This window comes from Cupressus sempervirens, chromosome 3 (assembly GCF_028749045.1).
Source record: "Cupressus sempervirens isolate cs-2001-9-10 chromosome 3, ASM2874904v1, whole genome shotgun sequence".
Taxonomy (NCBI): Eukaryota; Viridiplantae; Streptophyta; class Pinopsida; order Cupressales; family Cupressaceae; genus Cupressus; species Cupressus sempervirens.
Genome location: NC_143120.1, coordinates 189,511,789 through 189,530,629, shown reverse-complemented (window position 1 = coordinate 189,530,629; position 18,841 = coordinate 189,511,789). Strand labels below are relative to the sequence as shown.

The following is an 18,841-nucleotide window of genomic DNA, read 5'->3' as shown; positions in this document are numbered from 1 at the left end:
GCAAAAAGACTATAAAAAAAGAAGTGCTAATAAGACTCTTGGTAGTTGCACATAGAACAAACAATAGATTGATGGCTACCATTAGAGAAAGAAGAGTCCACGGTAAATTTCTTGAGCTGGAGGAACCATCTAAAGCAAACAATTTTTGGTTCCACAGGTGAATGCCAAAATAATTCAAAGATAAAGAGCCATCTAGAGTTTAGCTAGTTACATCTCCACTTCTTATTAATGTGATCAATGATTCCGACATCGTTTTTGAGCATATTATAGATGTGTTTACTTTTGCAATGATTTAGATTTCTACCATCTTTACATTTAATATAATCCAACATTTGTTGAGAATTCAACTTCTTACTTGGGAAAAATTTGCCAACAGCTTTAGAGATCTAGTATATGTCTTCTTCTAAGCCACTGGGATGTTAAACTTGTTACAAATAGCCTTTGAGGACCCCATTTTCTTATCAACCAGTATATCTCGAATGAGAGAGATGCCATTTTTATGCCAATTTTTTGTAGAGCAACATTGAGTGTAGTGTTCCACTTTTGGAGGGGATTCTGTTGGCCTATGGTTTGATATGAGTATGTCATATAGTGTAGATGTTTGGGCACATGATAGTAGTAGATGACCTCTAATTGTCGGTATGATAGGGATGTGGTGTATACTATGGTCCATACGATAGGGGTATGAATGAGGGGCAAGGCCGTATGGTGAAAAGACTGGAGAATGCATAGTACTGAGAGCCCCTGTACGATGATATCGGGGGGCTGTACGGGATTTCCCAAGTGTCCATACAGTGGTAGTGGAGGAAGGGTGTAGGGAATTGAGGTGTCGGAATGGTGTATGGGGAAGTCTTAGACAACAAAGGGAGTGAGTTGGAGGGGCCGTACGGTAGTAGAGATGAAGTGTATGGTGGGAATGAAAGAGATAGGAGTAGTTGTATGGTGACCTTGGCAATGAAGAGCGTGGCAAATAGGAATGGAGGTGTACAAGCTACGCGAAGAGTGAATTAACAATAATAAGTACTTATCAGTAATGATAATGCAAATCATATAGATATGCAATTAACATGGAATGAAAAATTAATACTCACATATACCAGAAGTTGCAGTTCGAATCACAAAATATAATTGTAAACAAAGATGCGCTTCAAATGTGCCAGATCCAAAGCAATGTAATACACAAATAGAATGGGGTGAGGGTTGAATCCCCACCGAAACCGGAGAAGCCAAGCAGGGAAGATCTTCCACTTCCGAAACGGCAAACAATACAAAATTCCAATAGGAATTCGTAGTATGAAGAGAATAATCCAAAATGCATGTCAACTACTACCTACATGCCATACTTAAATACCCTTCAGAGGAACTCCCGAGGGTTTACAAAGATAGCCGAGGGCCACACCTACGGAAACAATTAAATAAAAATGGGTCTGAGATGTATTAAATCAATCGGCCCATAAACAATAATTTGATATTTATTTATTGAATGATGGGAAAATTACATTGAGTTAGAGCAAGCATTTTATCATTAAGGTAGATGCCCCAGCTATATTGTTTCTTACATTGGACAACCTATTCAATAAGGAAGAGTAAATTTCCTATTAAATCCTATTCCAAATCTTTGTGCTGACACAAACCTAACTCTCAGCAAACCAACATCCTCTTTGTTGTTTTTAGAGTCAAAATGCCATTCGAGAAAACAGTATTTTAATTTGATATACATTTTCTACAATAGAACTTGCAAAAGGTTTTGCTATCACAAAAGCTTGCACTCATGTTTGGGATATGACCCCAAGCAACGTTGTGAAACATTGAATCAACTTCCAAGTGTGGGATATTGTGCATGTGAGGCTGAATATCCAGAGAAGGTTGACTTCCTTCCAGTCAGGGCACAACTATTCCACCTAAACTAACAACATTTAAGGAAAAGCGGAGAATAATTGCAATAAAATCAAGAGGGTGATGCGTCAGACTAAATCATGGTTGCTCCTTACCAACAGCTGCACATAACATCAGTAAAGTTCTCAACTTACACAAATGCTAACTCTAATCTATCCCCCAAGGACTCATATGCAGGTCAAAAATTAATGTGATGCTACAAAGAAGGATAAATTTCACAATACAACATCCATGAGAACATTTGATACAGCACATCAACTAGAGAAACCAAAAAGAAACATTTAATATCAGGCAAGAAGCAGGCACAAGGTAATTAAATGGGAGAGAAGGTTTTAAAATAGAGATTTTATTAATCCAAAACAAAGGCAAATTACATGTGTAGGGCATAGCCATTGCAAAAGAACCAGGAGAGAGCAACAAAATTATGGTACAAAGGTTGCTTTTTAAAAGCTAGCATAATTGTGATTTTTTTAATAAGTTTAAACTCCAACCAGACTAGAGTCAGGTTACAAAACTGCAGATAAGATAAAAATCAGATAAAATTCTGATTTCTCCATGCAGTTTGATCCACAAAAGTGTAATGTCCCTCTCTAAGCTCGCAAATAAAGAGGAGAATTTATTAAATGCTTTCTTTACTTCTTTCTTAGCATTTAATAAATGACAAACTAATGTATATGTTATAGGAGCTGCTATGAAGTATTTCACATTATAAACACATAGATATATACATTAAAAGAAACAAAGTGAGATAATAAAAGACAAGACAAAGGGAGTGTAACTCTTGGTCTATATGGCTCAAGGAAACCAAGAATGGATTTTCCGTTATACAATTGGGAGAATAAAGTGTCAGTGGACTGCTCACTGCCGGGGGAGGAATCAAATTGTTGTAGGGTGTTGCAGGGAATACTATGGTAGTATACAACAAGGGCTAATTTCAGGGCTTAGAGATGTCCCCAGAATAGTGTGATGGGACATGTAACAATTGCAAGCTATCTCATTGGTTGGTCTTCTGTGTAGTTAGGGACTCACTAAAACTATTCACTATAGTCGGTGATGAAAGAAAGCACCCATGATGGTGAAAGAGTGATGAAAGTAGGTTGAGCAACTCATAGGGAAAGTCGAGCTTCTCAACGGATGACCTTGAGATCTTCACAGGTGGAAAGAACAACACCCGAGCGATGTGAACTCCATGTTAGGTCTAGGATGGAAGACATAGTGCAGATGCATGAATCAATTCATATAAGTTCAGGAAGACACTACAACCCGCAAAAAGAGTAAATTAGAATAGTTGCAAGTAGTAGGCGAAGTCAATGATTAGTCACTTCTGCAAAGGGGTGCTTGGATAGTCAGAGGCGGGAATGCATGAAGCGATAGCTTAGCTGAGAAATTATTGTAGAGGATATCACAAAGGGAGTTGGCAAAGGGAGTGCACACGAGAATCACCCTCCAGAAGTTATCAAGGGACAACAGGTCACCATTGAACTCCAAGTAGTGGGGGCCCAAATCTAATTCTGAAGGTGTCAATTGGGAGGATTCACTTGTCGAGTTGAAGCAAGTGTTCCACTTGATCCATTTAGTTATCCATTTAGTTATCAATCTCATTTCTTGGAGCTGCAGAGCATAGACTGCATGTTCTTGCCTTTTAAGTTTATTGTTTCTATCTTTAATTCTTGAGGAAAATGTTATGTTGTGCTGAGCATTATTGTTGAGAAGATTGTTTATTAATCATGATTGCATGTTTGTGGGAGTTCCACGAGTTGTGTTTTAAACTAGTAACGAGAAATCAGTTAAGGAAATATTTTGGTGACTGAAATTTAGGCTCTCAATTAGGGATGGTATATTATAGTGGTATCAGAGCTTCGATAAGCTCTTGGGTAGCTATTTGGTTATGTGTCCACTACAACACTACATCCGTAGGAACAAGTCAAACACCAATTTGGACCAACAACCTGAGATTGGGCAATCTACCTTTTAGATAGAAAGAATGGATAGAGATGCAAATGCTAGTGGAATTGAAAATACGTTGGATGAATTGGCAAGGACACAATGAGACATGATGAATCTCATGGTTCAATCACAATAGCAAATGACTCAATTGCTCACACAATTGGTTCAACAATGGTCATATAATGGAAGCCATGTCAATACTACAAACCAAGGGAATAATGGAAATAGGGGACAAAGCTCTACGTCGAATGTGCAAGGGAATAATGGTTCAACAATTCACTCTAGACCACTAATGCCCACCTTTAATCAAGCTAACAACACACCAACAACAAATGAATCAATAGACCAAGAATTCCATAGCCAAGTATGAGCTGACTAGCAAGCATTGGGAGCAGATTTTCAGGATGAAATGTCATATTCAAATTGCATTGTCTTTGGAGAGAGGAACATGCCATGAAGGGGTAATGGTGATAGGTACCAAAATCAAGATTTGCAGCGAAGGGTGGGTAAAGTGCCCATACCATACTTTGATGGGTTAGGAAAGATTACATCGGGCAGATTGGAAAAATATCAATGGAAGGGGTGTGGGGATGAATGGCCATGTCTCCAATTGGAGACGTGGACATTCATTTTCGCACCCATTCATAGTTAACTAATGCTCATGATTAGTTAGTCTTAAACACAGTGATTAAATGTATAACCAATCATTACATCTGCGGCCCAATATATAGGATAGATTGATCATGATCTAAACATCAAAGGAACCAAAAATAATCTTGATCATGCCTTAATGATCTCTGAACATATATCTCATCAGTTTCCGATTGTGGAAGATGCAACATGTATGTATGCATATATGTATAACAGCGTGTGCGTCATGTTGTTGTACATATATACATACGTATGTGCTTACCATAGTAATGTTAGACCGAAGCTACATGCATTAACACTTACTCTTAGCTAGGGAAGACAAAGTGCATATATATAAGTTCTTTATATGAAAAGAAATATCCTCATGATATATATAATAAAATCAAGTCTCATGATATTCTTTCTAGTTATGGGGTGTATATAGATATCAAGTCACATGATATCCACCATAAAAGATCATGGTACATCCATAGATATTACGTCACATAATATCCACCATGAATTTGAACATATTGATCTTCAACAGATATCAAGTCTCATGATATCCATCAACATGCTCCTTTAAGTATCATGATTTTTCCTTGAATATCAAGTCACATGATATTCATCATGATAGTAATCTAATAATTATAAAGTCGTCACCTTATATTAGCAAAATCAATATTTCATTATAAAAGATTGTCACCTTAAATAATGAATATAGGGTAGGCCCATGAGTTATAAAGTCACACATATGACAAAAGAGTTTACACTTTAAACATCTTTATTTATATGATACAAATTTACAAAGTTGAGACTCAATATCATAAACTTACATTTTAATCAAGCCAAGTTTCTTTCTGAAATGATCGACCTTCACTTTAGGAAGAGCCTTGGTGAAAATGTCAGTTGTTTGAGCACTTGTATTAATATATTCTAATTGAATAACTCTTCTTTCTACCATGTCTCTTACGTAGTGGTAAGGAATTTCTATATGCTTAGATCTATCATGAAATACTGGATTCATAGATGACTTGATACAACTTTGTCTATCATAGTGAATAGTGGTAGGTTTCGTAGGCTCATTAAACAAGTTGGAGAGCAACTTCTAAAGCCACATTGCTTCTCTAGCTCCCATAGCTGCTGCAATATACTTTGCCTTGATAGAACTTTGAGTAATAGAAGCTTGCTTTCTGTAGATCCAAGAAATCATAGCTGATCTTAAACTAAAACATCATCTCGATGTGCTTTTCTGGTCTTTCACACTTTTGGTCCAATCGAAATCAATATATCCATGTAACTCCAAGCTAGTATTCTCATATTTAAGTTCATAACCAATAGTACCTTTGAGATACCTCAATATATGCTTCAAGGCAACAAGATGAATCTCACGAGGTTCATACATGAATTGACCTAATGCATTCACTGCATAGCAGATATCAAGTCGAGTATTTACAAGATACATCAAGGACCCAATTATTTGTCTGTATAAGGTGGGATCAACTAGTCTGGATTCAGCACTTGCTTCCTTTGGCTTGTGAAGGTTGGTTTCCATAGGTGTAGACATAGGTTGACAGTCCCACATTCCAATTTTTTAAAAAATATCAATAGTATACTTCTTTTGATATAGAAAGATATTACCAAACTTTTGACGTACTTCCAAGCCAAGAAAGTAATGAAGAATTCCTAAATCCTTCATTTCAAATTCAAAAGCCAAATCTTTCTTACATTGATTAATGAGATGTTCTTCCCCTATAATTAGAAGATCATCAACATAAAGAATTATAATTAACATATCACCTTTAGTTACCTTGAACTAGAGATTTGGATCAGCCACGTTCTTAGTGAATCCAAGACTTAAAAGGTATTTGTCAATCCTTGAAGAGCCATTTTGAAGATACAATAGATTTTTCCTTAGGTCTCGGAACTGTCCCAAACATCATTTTTTAGTATAGACTGGTATTTTTCTACCATGGCATCTTTCCAAGCTTGATGTTTAAGTGCTTCAGAAGTACTAGAAGGTTCAGGATTTGGACTCTCACATATGAAAGCATTATGTGTTAATTTTATAGGTCTCTTGTTTTCTTAGAAGGTTCCTGAAGGTGCTGTGAATCCATCTCCTTCCCATATTATTTTCCTTGCCCAAAGTGGCCTTTTAGAGTGATCAAGACTCTCCTTGAGTCTCGGGATGGATTTCAGTTTCAATTGAAGTCTCTTCAGGGTACTCCCTCTGAATCTGAGAAGCAGGAGCCTCTTTTGGAGATACATCACATGTATCTAGTTCATCGGAAGTTTTGGCTGTTTTGAAAGCAATGTCCTCCTAAAAAATGACATCTCTGCTCAATTCTATTTGTTTTTGTCCAGGTACATAGACTTTTTATCCTTTTACTGTTTCACTAAAACCAATGAGAATACCCTTTCTTCCGGAAGGTTCTAACTTAGTCCTCTTCTCCTTAGGTACATGAACATACACAGGACATCCAAATATCCTTAAGTGACTGATGTCAGGTTTCTTTCCAGAAAATGCTTCTTCAAGAGTCTTATTGTCCAAATATGAGTGAGGACATCTATTCTGAATATAAACTATTGTGTTGGATGCTTCAGTCCAGAAGGACATACACAAATTTTGATAAAAAAATAGCCCGACCAGCTTCTACAATAGTTTCGTTCTTCCTTTTAGCAACCCCATTTTATTGAGGATTGTAAGGGACTGTGAACTCCCTCTTAATCCTAGTGAGTTTGCAGATCTCTTTAAATATTTCAGAAGTATACTCCTTCCCATTATTTGTTCTTAGAACTTTAATGTTCTTACCGGAGTTCCTAGTTATAGTTTTGAATTCTTTAAACTTAGAGAGAATCTCTTCAGATTCTTTGCATTGAAGGAAATATATCCATGTCTTCCTTGAAAAATCATCAACAAATATCAAATAGTACAAGAACCCTCCTATAGAAGGTATAGACATGGGCCCACATAGATTAGAATGTACTAGTTCCAACACTTTAGTTTGGCTCAAACTATGAGGAAATGGCCTTTTAGTGTTTTTCCCTAGGGCACAACCTTTACATGATTTTTTGTAAGCATGGTTTAACTTGGGGATTCTGGTTACTAACTTCTCCATTGATGTTAGGGCGCGGAAGTTGATATGACCTAGTCTTCTATACCAAATTTTATTTGAATATGAAGTCTCATGTATAAATGCAAGGTTTGTCTTAGCACATAGCTCATATAAAAGTCCTTGTCTTACTCCTATTGTTAGAGCCCTTTTAATGGTTGAATTTTTAGGCCATGCTAGTACTTTCCCTCCCATAAATGCAATTCTAAAACCATTATCTTCAAGTGTGGATATAGATATTAAATTCCTCTTAATCCCTGGTACATAAAGAACTCCAGAAAGTTGAGTAGAATTTCCAGATTTCAATTTTATGGTGCAGGTCCCAATTCCTTTTATAGAATGTGCAAAATCATCACCAACTATAGCTTCTTCATTTGTTTCTATTTGCATGCTTTCTAGGTTATCCTGATATCCAGTGATGTGTCTTGAAGATCAGTTGTCAACTATCCATGTATTAGTTTTGGTTGATATTTGGCTAGATAATGCTGAATAGAAGGCATATTTCTGATATTCATTGCCTTCATTTGACTTTTCAGATTTTGCAAAAGATGCTTGACGTTTACATCTATCAGGACAATTTATCGCATAATGTCCATATAGATCACCTCTAAAGCATTGAATTTTGGACAAGTCTTTCTTCTGTTTGAATTGTGTTTTTCCATGAAAGTTTCTTTTCCTTTTGTTGATTTTCTTCTTTCCCTTCTTATGAGAGGTTGTATTAAGAACTTGAACATCTTCATCTAGGGTTTTGTGTTTTCCCTTAATCATTAATCTTGATTCTTCTTGAAGACAATCTGATCTTAAACGATCTAGTTTTGGGATTTTAGACCTAGCACTTGTACAGAAGATTCCCAGGAGTTTGGAAGTCCTAATGCTATTAAGGATAATTCTTGATTTTCAATCTCATAACCAAGTGTAGATATTTGATCTCTTAGATTTGTGGTTCTCATAAAGAAAACATTTATAGTTTCTCCTTTATTCATGCTTACATTATTCATTTGCCTTTTAAAAGCAAGTTTTTTGCTTGTATTATTGATTATAAATGCATTTTCAAGAGCTCAAAACATGCGGTATGCCGTTGTATGTTTTGCCACAGTGGGTACTATGTGGTCTCAAACAACATCCACAATTATCTTCATAGCTTTTTCATCTTTCTCGATCCATTCTGATTTCTTAGGATCATCTTTAGGTTCCTCTTTGTCCTCTCTTACAAATGATTCCAATTTGTTTTCTCTAAACAACATCATTATAGGAAGTTTCCAGGATTCGAATTTATCAACACTTCCAAGGTGATGTTCGAACCTCATTGCGTTTGTCATCTTTGTAGAGAGAGAGGACTGTTATTTAAAGTAAAATCTGATTCTTATAAACTTAGTGTGATCTTTCCTTAGCCAAGCTCTAATACCATGTAAAGTTTATTATCAGATTTTAATTGATTGCAGAATTTTGTTGCAGGTATGAACAATTACACCAATGTACTTGGATTGCTTCCAGAATCTGCAAACTTTAGTGCAATAATAACAGAAATAAAGTATTATCGAACTCAGAATTATCTTTGATCCTTTGGAGTGCTTGCATTAATAGATTTCAATGCCAAGATTACGTCGAGCAGATTGGATAAATATCAATAGAAGGGGTATGGGGATGAATGGCCATGGACATTCATTCTCACACTCATTCATAGTTAACTAATGCTCATGATTAGTTACTGTCTTAAACACAGTGAATAAATTTATAACCAATCATTACATATGTGGCCCAATATATAGGATAGATCGATCATGATCTAAACATCAAAGGAACCAAAAATAATCTTGATCATGCCTTAATTATCTCTGAACATGTATATCTCATCGGCTTTAGACTGTGGAAGATACAACAACATGTATGTACGCATACATGTATAACAGTGTGTGCATCATGTTGTACATATATACGTACGTATGTGCTTGCTACAGTAATGTTAGACTGAAGCTACATGCATTAACATTCAAATTTCCAAAAGATTTCAGTTGTAGTGGACAGATATTTCATAGAGAAGAAGGGTGTTCCTTTTCATAGATGGATTAATGGAGCCATTAAGGGGTTGGGTCAAGGTTTTAAACCCAACTAATTTGTAGGATGCCATTGAAAAGGAAAGGGAAATGGAAACTTCCACTTCAAGAAGCAAGCAATTCCCAAGGAATTTCAATCACAAGAGAGACAAAGACAAAAAAATTCTCACAAGGATGTTGATCAATCCAAGAAAACGCAGATCAGATCAGATGATGAATAATTGACAAAGCTGGAAACGAAGAAATTATGTTTCCAATGTAGGGAATCTTGGGAAAGTGTCCATTAAAGGCAAAGGTGAAACAGTTGGATTATTTTACAGCCCTTGAATTGAGTTCTGAAAATTCAGAACAACATTTTGAATCAAGCTCTAGTGAAACAGATTCTACTTTGGATGAGTCAACGAGTGAACACAGAAGGAAGAGTTGCATAGCCCAATTAACAATCCTTTAGAAAATTGGGTCATTTAGAGTCAAAGGGATGTTGTGTGGGCAGAAAACAACCACATTAATAGACACCGGTGCAACCCATAATTTCATAGATGGAGTTGTGGCATGAAGGAGTTTGAGGATTGAAGAATGTGAATTATTTAGAGTAATGGTTGTTGATGGATTCACAATTACTTGCACATGTAAGATATCAAACTTATGCATTCAGCTGGGAGAATATGAAATGAAGGATGACTTCTATGTTGTTAGCATTGGGGACATGGATGCAGTGCTTGGTATTCAATGACTACGGTCACTTGTTGAGTTTAGAATGAATTTGCAAACCATGGAAATGAAGTTTGAAGTTGAAGGGAAGAAGTTCCTTCTTAGAGTGATGACAAGTGGTAGTCCAAGGATTGTTTCCTTCAAAAGAATATAAAGGTTAATGAGACATGATCAAGTGGAGTGGGCAGCAAAGTGTGTTTTCTCATCAAAAGATTTGGGACAACAATACAAGAGTTTTCAGCCCGAGATTAAGGTGTTGTTGGCTAAGTACAACAAGGTATTTAGTCAGCATGGTATTCTATCAGATAGAGGCATAGAGCACATAATAGAATTGGAGGGCGCTACACTAGTCATAACCACACCCTATAGGCACTCAAAAAGACATAAAGATGAGATAGAGAAGGAAATTAAAGAGTTGCTGGAAATGGGTCACATAAGGCCAAGTGAGAGCCCCTTTGCCTCTTCAATGGTCTTAGTGAAGAAGAAAGATGGAAGCATTTGCATGTGCATTGATTACAGGGCTCTAAATAGAAAAACAATCAAGAACTGTTACCCTATTCCACGCATTGATTAGCTGATTGATGAGCTGCATGGAGCTTTCTTCTTTCCCAAGATAGATTTGAGATCTGGTTACCACCAAATCAGAGTAAAGGGAGAGAACGTGGAGAAGACAACGTTTAGGTGTCATTATGGGCACTATGAGTTTCTAGTCATGCCTTTTGGGCTGATTAATGCACCTACCACTTTGCAATCTTGTATGAACCATATCTTTATCAAGCAGCTCCATAAGTTTGTTTTGATATTTTTTGATGATATTTTAATATATAGCAAGACGTGGGATGAACGCTTGAAACATTTAGAGGAGGTGCTTAGTATTTTGGAGGAATCTTTGTTTCCTAAAGAGTCTAAATGTGAATTTGGTTTAACAGAATGGCTGTACCTTGGTCACATTATCAGCTCTAAAGGAGTCAGTGTTGATCCGGGAAAACTCAAAGAAATCATGGATTGGCCTCCTCCCACAAATGTATCACAGCTGAAAGGGTTCTTTGGTTTGTGTGGATTTTATAGAAGGTTTGTCAAAGGTTTTTTTGCAAGTGGCTGCCCCATTGAATGATTTGACAAAAAAGGGAGCCTTTGCATGGTCAAATGAGGCACAAAAATGTCTTTCAGTTTAAGGTACTTGTGAGTTCATGCCTAGTGTTGGCAATACCTGATTTTATTAAACCATTTGAGCTGGAATGTGATGCATTAGGTGAAAGGATAGGTGTACATAAATGATGATGCTTCCAAGTCCATTCTTGACGGTGTACATATACCTTCCCGGGGGAGTAACTCAATCGTCACGCGCCCGTTTGGATACAATTCTACTCGTCGGCTACAATATAGATTTTACCGACAATAGTTAACAAGTGGCTGGAGGGTTAAGAAATTTTGTTTCAGGTTAGCAAAAAGCATGGATAAAGTGGTTGTACATGAGTGAGTATTGTTATAATTTGACCTATCACATGTCCATCAAGATGTCACCTTACATGGCACTATATGGTTACAAACCACCAAGTATTTTAGATCTAGTTTTGGCGGACAATAGTTTACCCAAAGCCTTAGACTTATTACAGAAGAGTAAGGATATAGTGAAAGCATTGCAAGAGAACATCAAACATGCCAAAACCAACAGAAGCAATATGCAGATCAACACAGGGTTGAGAGGCATTTCAAAGTTGGTGACTTGGTGTATTTGAGGTTGCCATCCTTACCAACAATCTTCTCTCAAGAAAAGTAGAGCTAAGAAATTGAAACCAAGGTTTTATGGAACATACAAGGTAACTCGACAAATTGGGGAGGTAGCCTATGAGTTGGAACTACCTACGAACAACAAGGTACATAATTTCTTTCATGTATCTAGGCTCAAAAGAGCTTTGGGACATAAGGTAATTCCTTCAATAGTATTGCCACCTTTGGATGATGAAGGAAGGTTAGTTTTAGTGCCTGAGGCAATCATTGAGACAAAGGAAAGGAACCTCCGCAAGTGAGTGATCAAGGAGTACTTAGTAAAATGGAAAGACTTGCCAATGGAAGACACAACCTGGGAGAATGAGTAGGTCTTAATGCACCCAACACTGGAATTGCTTGAGGACAAGTGATTCATAGGGAGGGAGGACTGTAACACCCCTCTCTAAGCTCGCAAACAAAGAGGAAAATCTATTAAATGCTTTCCTTACTCCTTAGGACTTAATAAATGACAAAATAATGTATATGTTATAGGTGCTGCTATGAAGTATTTCACATTATAAACATATAGATATATACATTAAAAGAAAAAAAGCGAGATCATAAAAGACAAGACAAGGGGAGCATAACTCTTGGTATGCATGGCTTTGGAAAGCCAAGAAGGCATTTGCCATTATACAATTGGGAGAATAAAGTGTTGGTGGAGCGCTCACTGCTTGGGGGGGGGGGAGGGAGAAAATCAAATTGTTGTAGGGTCTTGCAGGGAATATTGTGGTAGTATTCAATAGGGGCTATTTTTGGGGCTGAGAGATGTCCCCAGAATAGTGTGAAGGGACATGTAATAGTTGTAGGCTATCTTCATTGGTTGGTCTTCCGTGCAGTTAGGGACACACCAAAACTATTCATTATCTTCGGTGATGAAAAAATGCACCCAAGATAGTCATCCAAGTTTGGCAAAAGAGTGAAGAAGGTAGGTTGAGCAACTCATAGGGAAAGTCAAGCTTCTCAACAGATGACCTTGATACCTTCACAGGTGGAAAGAACAACCCCTGAGCAATGTGAACTACATATCGGGTCTGGGATGGAAGACATAATGCAGAGGTAGGAATCAATTCATATAAGTTCAGTAGGACTTCGTGGCTTGCAAAAGGAGTAAATTAGAACAGTTGCGAGTAGTGGGCAGAGTCAATGATTAGGCACTTCTGTAAGTGGGTGCTTGGACAGTTAGAGGCAGGAACACATGAAGCAATTAGCTTAGCTTAGAAATGGCTGTAGAGAATATTACAAAGGGAATTGGGAAAGGGAGTGCACACGGGAATCACCTTTCAGAAGTTATCAAGAGACAATGGGTCACTGTCAAACTCCAAGCAGCGGGGATCCAAATCAGAGTATGAAGGAGTTGATTGGGAGGATTCACTTGTTGAGTTGAAGCAAGTGTTCTGCCTGATCCATTCAGTTATCAATCTCATTTCCTGGAGCCACAGAGCATAGACTGTATGTTTTTTCCATTTTAAGTTTATTGTTTCTATCTTCAATTTCTAAGGAATTTGTTATGTCATGTTGAGCATTATTGTTGATTAATCATTACTGCATGTTTGTGGGAGTTCCACGAGTTATGTTGTGATGTCCCGTTTCAGGACATTTATTTACTTGGCTATTAATTATCCGTTTTATAATATCCCTTCTATATCCCATGCTTTGCATTTATATATGTGTATTCCATACTCACGTTCTTTCGTATGAATATTAATTATATTAATAAGGTTATTATGTTAAATATTAATTATATTAAATTATATATTTATATTAATAAGCTTAGTTATATCATAAAATATATTATATTAATAATTATACCATAACATAGATTATTTTAATAATATATCAACTATATATATTATTATATTATAATTCTTTATTAATATAGTGTTGCTATATTAAATTATATCTTAATCATCATAATATCATTAGATTATTATTATTATGCGATATATATAATATGATATTATTATATGATTATAATATTACTTATAAAATATTGTTAATTTAATATCATTATTAATATTATTTTATATATAATACTTATTTATTACTTAAATTATATGTTAAAACGGGGATATCACATATGTTCTAAACTGGTAATGAGAAATTGATTAAGAAAATCTACTGGTGACCAAAATTAAGGCTCTCAATTAGGGGTGGTATATTATAAAAAGTGACAGGAAAGGCCCCAATGCAGGTACTCTACAGATGGAAGGGACAACCCATGCCTTGTAGTTAGTTTTGTAGCACAGAAATGGAGTGATTTGTGCCTTTGTTAGAAAAGAACAACACTTCTGCAAGTAGTAAATGGGCATGGTGGATGGCGTGCATAGGGAAGATATTGGCCGCTGGAGATGACTGGGCAATGCATTCAGCCCCTGTAGCAACATCATAGTCATTAATAGACAATTGGGCCTCTGAAAAAAGAAAATGTTGGTGTGGAAAATACAACGAATTATTGGCCCTGACACACCAGTAAGAAGCACACACTTCCTTCCTCAGACCACTGCAGGGCTGCAGGGTTCATTAACTGACTGACTGCACACATGCATGCTTAATTCTAGTGAGTAGGTTCAAATAATTGCAAAAGTGCATGCAAACTAGAGTCATTGATCGTCGCAAAAATGCTCGAGCCTTATGGTTTAATAAAATGGGCCCCATCTGTCATTGAATTGACTTCACCCCGCACACCTGCAAGATAGCTTGAAAGATATTAATGTTGCATGGATGTGGGGGTATTACTTCTATTAAATGTTGGCCCCGCACACCTGCATTCATAAGGAAATAAAACACAAGATACCTGTGGGGAAGCTGGGGGGAACCATGAGAAGGGATAAGATGACATGTTAGTGACAAATGCTGGAAAACATGTGTTGACCTAGACAGAGATTAGCCCATGACAAAGATGTCTCAGACTGGTTACCTACGAGGGCTAATGTTGGCAACAACTAAGTTACCGATGCGTTTGGAAATAGGGCAGATGCAAGTGCGGATGTGGATGCATTATGATGCTCGGAGGTGTTAGGATGCGTCGTGGATGCTGCTAGGAATTTTGCTTCGCTCCTGCAGATGCACGCAGGATGCTTGGGAGAGCATCTAGAGAGAATCCATTGAGCGTCTGAGCGCATCCCGTGAGCATCCAGCCATTTTGAGCGCCCAGTCACTTAAATGACTTATTAAAACATGTGTTTGATTTAGTAATATTTTTCTCCTATTTGCCTCGCAACCCTAAAAAAGCCCTAAAAAAGGCCATTTGTTGCCATTCATTCTCCTATTACTGTTATTTCAATTTGATTATGCTAATTGCTAGAGAATGGTTTATTTTTGTATATTTCTTGTATTTCTTTGCATACATAAAGTGTGTGTGTGTGTGTGTGTGTGTGTGTGTGTGTGTGTGTGTGTGTAATGTATGGATGCACCCAAACGCATCCAAAATTCCCCCCAGAAAAACCCACACATCTGCGCATCAGCACCCCACACCCTCACCCGCATCAGCATCAGAACCGGCATCGGTAAATTAGGGCAACAATAGCTAACAGGTAAATCTTCTATAAAATCCTAATGAAATTTTTTCTGTAGACACAGACCCTCAAGAAACCAACACTCCTTTAGTTAGTCACATGAGGCCAAAATTATTTGGATCGATGATTTTGCTAGTGCTCTGGAAAGTTTTGGAAGCAAAATGTGAAGAGATAGCTTCACCATAATAATGTATAGATCTTCTGGTTGCAAATGTGCATATTCAAGAGACAACCAGATGGTAATTCAGAATTGACACAACAAACAAGTTGATTGTCTGTAACTCCGAAAGCGAAGCTATGAAAGCCTATTGAATTTTATAGAAGCCATTAAAGAAGAAAGATGGTGACTTGCTGACGTTATTAAACAAAATAAACAACAGCTGGGTGGAAAGGTCAGTTAATTCAATGATTTTCCTTGTGGAAACTAATTCTCCATCAAATTAGAAGTGGAATACTAGTCTCGTTCGCAAGCTGAGGGCAGGATTTTGGGTTTAATTGGACCCTTAACATTTGTATGGGAGAAATAATGCTCACTACACTCCACAGTGAACAAAATGCAACCAACCTCATGGTTACTCTGGACTCTAATGATCTGCTTCTGTATGCTAATAATGCAGAATATTTTCTGTGATCTATGTGTGACTGCATTCCAGGGATTGTGGGATGGCAGGGGATGTGTTTTAGGGACGTTGTGGGGGGGGGGGGAGGGAAGGAGAGAGATTTCCAAATGTTAATGGACAGTAGTATAACAGAAATAATTAGCATGAAAATTTAAAATGATGGTGGATCATGTGCACGGAAGTCTGCATGCCAACAACATTCTAAAAAGAAATTGTTTGTTTGTACTCTTCACACTAAACCAGACTATGGTAATGCATCTTGCATATCATATCGAGAATTTTGAAGTCTGCGACGTTTTTGAACAATGAATTTTTTTTTCTCAGATTATGGCTATAGTGTTTAACTGTTGTATCAACAAAGAAATTTGAATCATGATATGCTATAGTGTTTTCTGTCACTGCTGGCACGATATATTTGTTGCTGCTGTTTTAAATGCTGTCCGGTTATACTGCTGTTATAATGCTGTCATGATATATTTAACAGTCTTTTCTAATGTTTTGAATTTCTTGTTTTAACATTACAAAATAATTCTTTTCTGCAGGGGATGCCTGGCTGTCCCTGGGACAGTCAAGGGACATATTAAACGTTCCCAACTGCCTTGGGGATGGCCAGGCACCGCTGTTCTTTATTTTTTTTTTGTGCCTTTCCAATTGTGGTGATGCATTTTAGGATGTTTCTGGATTATCTCATATTGGGAGCATGGCCAGGGAACAGCTCCTAATGTCCCCTCATCCTCAAACACCTCAGAAGACTGGGACAAGATTTGAGAGGTGGGAACATGTCCGTGTAACACAGGCAATGTTTCAAAGATGTCCCCTCATCCTCAAACACCTCAGAAGACCGGGACAGGATTTGAGGGGGGGGAACATGTCCGTGTAACACAGGCAGTGTTTCAATGTTTCTGATATTGTAGAAGTACATAACATTTGATGATTCCATGCTTTACGTCCCAAATTTCAGAAGCTTTTTTTTTTAAGTTCCACTGTTTTACTTTAACTATGTCTAGTTTTCCATCTCCTTTTGGGTTCACAGTCTAACTTTGCGCTTATCAAAATTCTACATAAAAATTTCAAATCACTCCCACTTTTCTACAGCAGCTTACTTGGCAAGTCATCTACTTATAACTAAGGTTTCAAGTCCATGTCACCTGTTATGATGCCACATCAACATGCATTTTGCCAAGTTGTCCAAAACAGCTCAAAAAAGAGAGACCAATGGTCGTGCATAAAAGGGTACCCATAGTTGAACAGCTGATGTGGCATCACATCATTGGTTATTTTTTATAACTAAGCATACATTTTATTCAATTTTGGGTAGTTAGCATTGTACTAACAACTTTAAAGTCACAAGTATTGATACAATGTTGTCAAAAAAATTGGACATTAAGTCAATAAGTGTATGTATCAAGTGAACAATTCTTATCACAACTATTGGAACGCATTCAAGTACTGGGTCCTCTCCCTAGTTGCAAACTCAGTTTTTAAATTTTATGATTATAAATATTTCTTGGTTATGTATATTTTTAAAAAGTTCCTTTGTTTAATGTACCTTTTTCGTTAATGTTCTAATCTTTTATCTTAGTCAATTCTTTAAGGGTTTTTCTTAGTTAGTGTGTACTTGTAAGGGACGCTTGGCTGTAAAGCAAGTCTTTTTGTCGTTGCTGATAGTGGCTGATAATTTGGCAGGCCCTTGAATTCCTTGGCAAAAGTCAAGGAATAAGGAAAGCAAAGCAACTGGCTGCCGAACACGCAGATCGAGCAGCATTGGCTGTTGACTCTTTCCCAGCATCTGATATAGAAAATGTTAAAGTATGCAGGAAAGCATTGATAGATCTCACTAAAAACGTGATCACTAGAACAAAATAACTGGGCTTCTACATAAACAAGGAAAATAATAGATTGAGAAGAGCCTGGATTCTTTTTGCAAGAGATATTGTTTTGTCTCTTTAGGGAAGGTGATTAAATTTTGCTCCTGTTCAGATTTAAGTAGTCAGTTTTAGATTAAGTTCAAAATGTGCTATCTTAATATTAGAAGCTTTCCCGAGGTTCAAGGAAGGTTTAATTATTCTTTGAATTCATTTTATTGTTAGGGCTCCAAAAGGTGTGTTTTAGCGTCAGGTTCGCTATTTTATTTAATGTAGCTGATTTAGTAAATGTACGAACTGATCAATACAGTTTGTAAGTACGTACGACTTAATTTTCATTTGAAAGTGAACAAACATCTTTCAAATTTTCAATTAATTAATGATGAATAAGAAGTGTCTATTGCATTAACATTTATTGTGGTAAAATATTTTTCAAGCTTGACATAGGAATCGTTAGCTCAGTTAATTAATGATGAACAATAAGTGTCTATTGCATTAACATTTATTGTGGCAAAATATTTGCAAGCTTGACACAGATAGATATCGTAAGCTGTGAGTGAACAGAATTTATATTGGATTATAATTGATTCGAGTTATGGAGAAGAAAATAAATAGAACATGGGTAGATGGGTTTGATTAAAAAGTATACGCTGAATCATAAATAAATAAATGTTCTGTATGGAAAGTATTCTAATTATTTAATACCCTCTCTCTATA

The 18,841-nt window shown here is 36.7% G+C and overlaps 1 protein-coding gene across 2 annotated transcripts in view; it reads left to right on the top strand.

Annotated features, from left to right (window-relative positions):
• The window catches only part of GPS1 (geranyl diphosphate synthase 1), a 185,285-nt gene extending 166,750 nt beyond the window's left edge, over nt 1-18,535 (top strand). For both annotated transcript variants that reach the window (XM_089818979.1, XM_089818980.1), the window contains exon 13: nt 17,946-18,535. In XM_089818979.1, coding sequence (XP_089675105.1) covers nt 17,946-18,125 — 180 coding nt within the window. In that variant the 3' untranslated portion in view covers nt 18,126-18,535. The remainder of the gene's footprint in view (nt 1-17,945) is intronic.
• Nucleotides 18,536-18,841: the final 306 nt, after the last annotated feature.